General features: G+C 36.4%; 1 protein-coding gene across 1 annotated transcript; it reads left to right on the forward strand.

Moving 5' to 3' along the window:
* Positions 1–558: 558 nt before the first annotated feature.
* LOC119518300 (olfactory receptor 8K5-like) lies at positions 559–1,485 on the forward strand. The gene has a single exon (XM_037815413.1). It carries the CDS (start codon positions 559–561, stop codon positions 1,483–1,485), a length of 927 nt encoding a protein of 308 aa, XP_037671341.1.
* Positions 1,486–1,774: the final 289 nt, after the last annotated feature.

Raw genomic sequence — 1,774 nt, forward strand, 5'->3', positions numbered from 1 at the left:
AAATGGAAAGATATGATCTTACTTGAGGATCTATATGATCATGATCATCTCGTTTTCACAACATTTTAAAAATATATACCACTGTGTGAGTGCATTGTTAAAGCTACACACAGGGTCTTTGAAGTGCGATAGAGGGACTATAAAATACAAGCTTCATTTTTTCACCTTCTATCTGCCTCTCTCATTATAAACATCAAAATAAAATGAATCAAACAAAAATTGAAGTGCACTAAATAAAAGTTGTGATGCCATTGGGTAGATAAATAAAATCTAGTATTTCTATATGAAGACATACATGGATTTGTTATCAGTGGATATATTCCAAACATTACTCACTCTAATAAGAGTTCAATATATGTCGTATTTGTGCTCCTATACTGGGATAAAAGTTACTTTCACAGATTATTTTAGCTTCAAATTCACATGTGGGGATTATTTTTCTATCCTTCAACATAAAAAAGATTCACGTTATGTCTGAAATAATATATTTTTATATAATTTTAAATGAAAACTAGCAATGATGCTTCCATTTCTTCCCAGAAGAGATAACTGGATACAATGGGAAAACAGAACCTGACAGTGCTGCCTGAATTCATTCTACTGGGAGTCACAAGGCACTCTGAGCTTCAGAGTCCCCTTTTTGGGGTCTTTCTCCTCATCTACATGGTCACAGTGGTGGGCAACCTGGGCATGATCATCCTGACCAAGATGGACTCCTGCCTCCACACACCTATGTATTTCTTTATCAGACACCTGGCTTTCATAGATCTTGGCAACTCCACTGTCATCTGTCCCAAGATGCTGCTCAATTTTGTTGTGGATGAAAATACCATTTCCTATTATGCCTGTGCCACACAGATGGCCTTTTTCCTTTTGTTCATTATCAGTGAACTTTTCATATTGTTGGCTATGGCCTATGACTGCTATGTGGCCATCTGTAACCCTCTGCTCTATAATGCTATGATGACTCAGAGACTTTGCCATGTGCTTGTGGGTATCCCCTACCTCTGCAGCACCTTTCAGTCTCTGGTGGTCACCATTAAGATTTTTACACTGAGCTTCTGTGGTTCTAATGTCATCAGTCATTTCTACTGTGGTGATGTTCCCTTGGCACATATGCTCTGTTCCCATGTACAAGAACTAGGATTATTGATCATAATATTTTCAGCATTTAATTTGATTTCTTCCCTTCTCTTAGTCCTGGTATCCTATATGCTGATACTGATAGCCATGTTTCAAATGCGTTCAGCAAAGGGTAGGAAAAAAGCTTTGTCCACGTGTGGTTCTCATCTAACTGTAGTTGTTGTGTTCTATGGGACTCTACTCTTTATGTATGTGCAACCTAAATCTATTCACTCTTTTGAAAGTGAGAGAATGGTCTCTGTGTTTTACACTTTAGTCATCCCTATGCTTAACCCCTTGATATACAGCTTACGGAAGAAAGAGGTAAAAAATGCCTTCTACAGATTCTTTAAGATTCCATGATCCTTGTATTTAATATTCAATACAGAATATTGATCTAGAAAGTGATGACAAAAGCAAATGTCATTTGATAATATTTTTAATAGATAGAATTAGAGCCCGTTTGGCTCTTAAGCAAAGAATTTCCCTATGTGCTTACATAGAACCTCATCCTTCCCCTGAATGCTACACTTTTATACTGTACCACTCCACATCTATAAACTGTTTGTTTGTTTCTAAGTTTGGTTTGGTTTGGTTTCTTTAAGGATAAAAATATACTTAATCTTGTTTTCTTTGTATTTTTGGAACCAAA

The sequence above is a fragment of the Choloepus didactylus genome, chromosome 21 (genome assembly GCF_015220235.1).
Source record: "Choloepus didactylus isolate mChoDid1 chromosome 21, mChoDid1.pri, whole genome shotgun sequence".
Classification (NCBI taxonomy): Eukaryota; Metazoa; Chordata; class Mammalia; order Pilosa; family Megalonychidae; genus Choloepus; species Choloepus didactylus.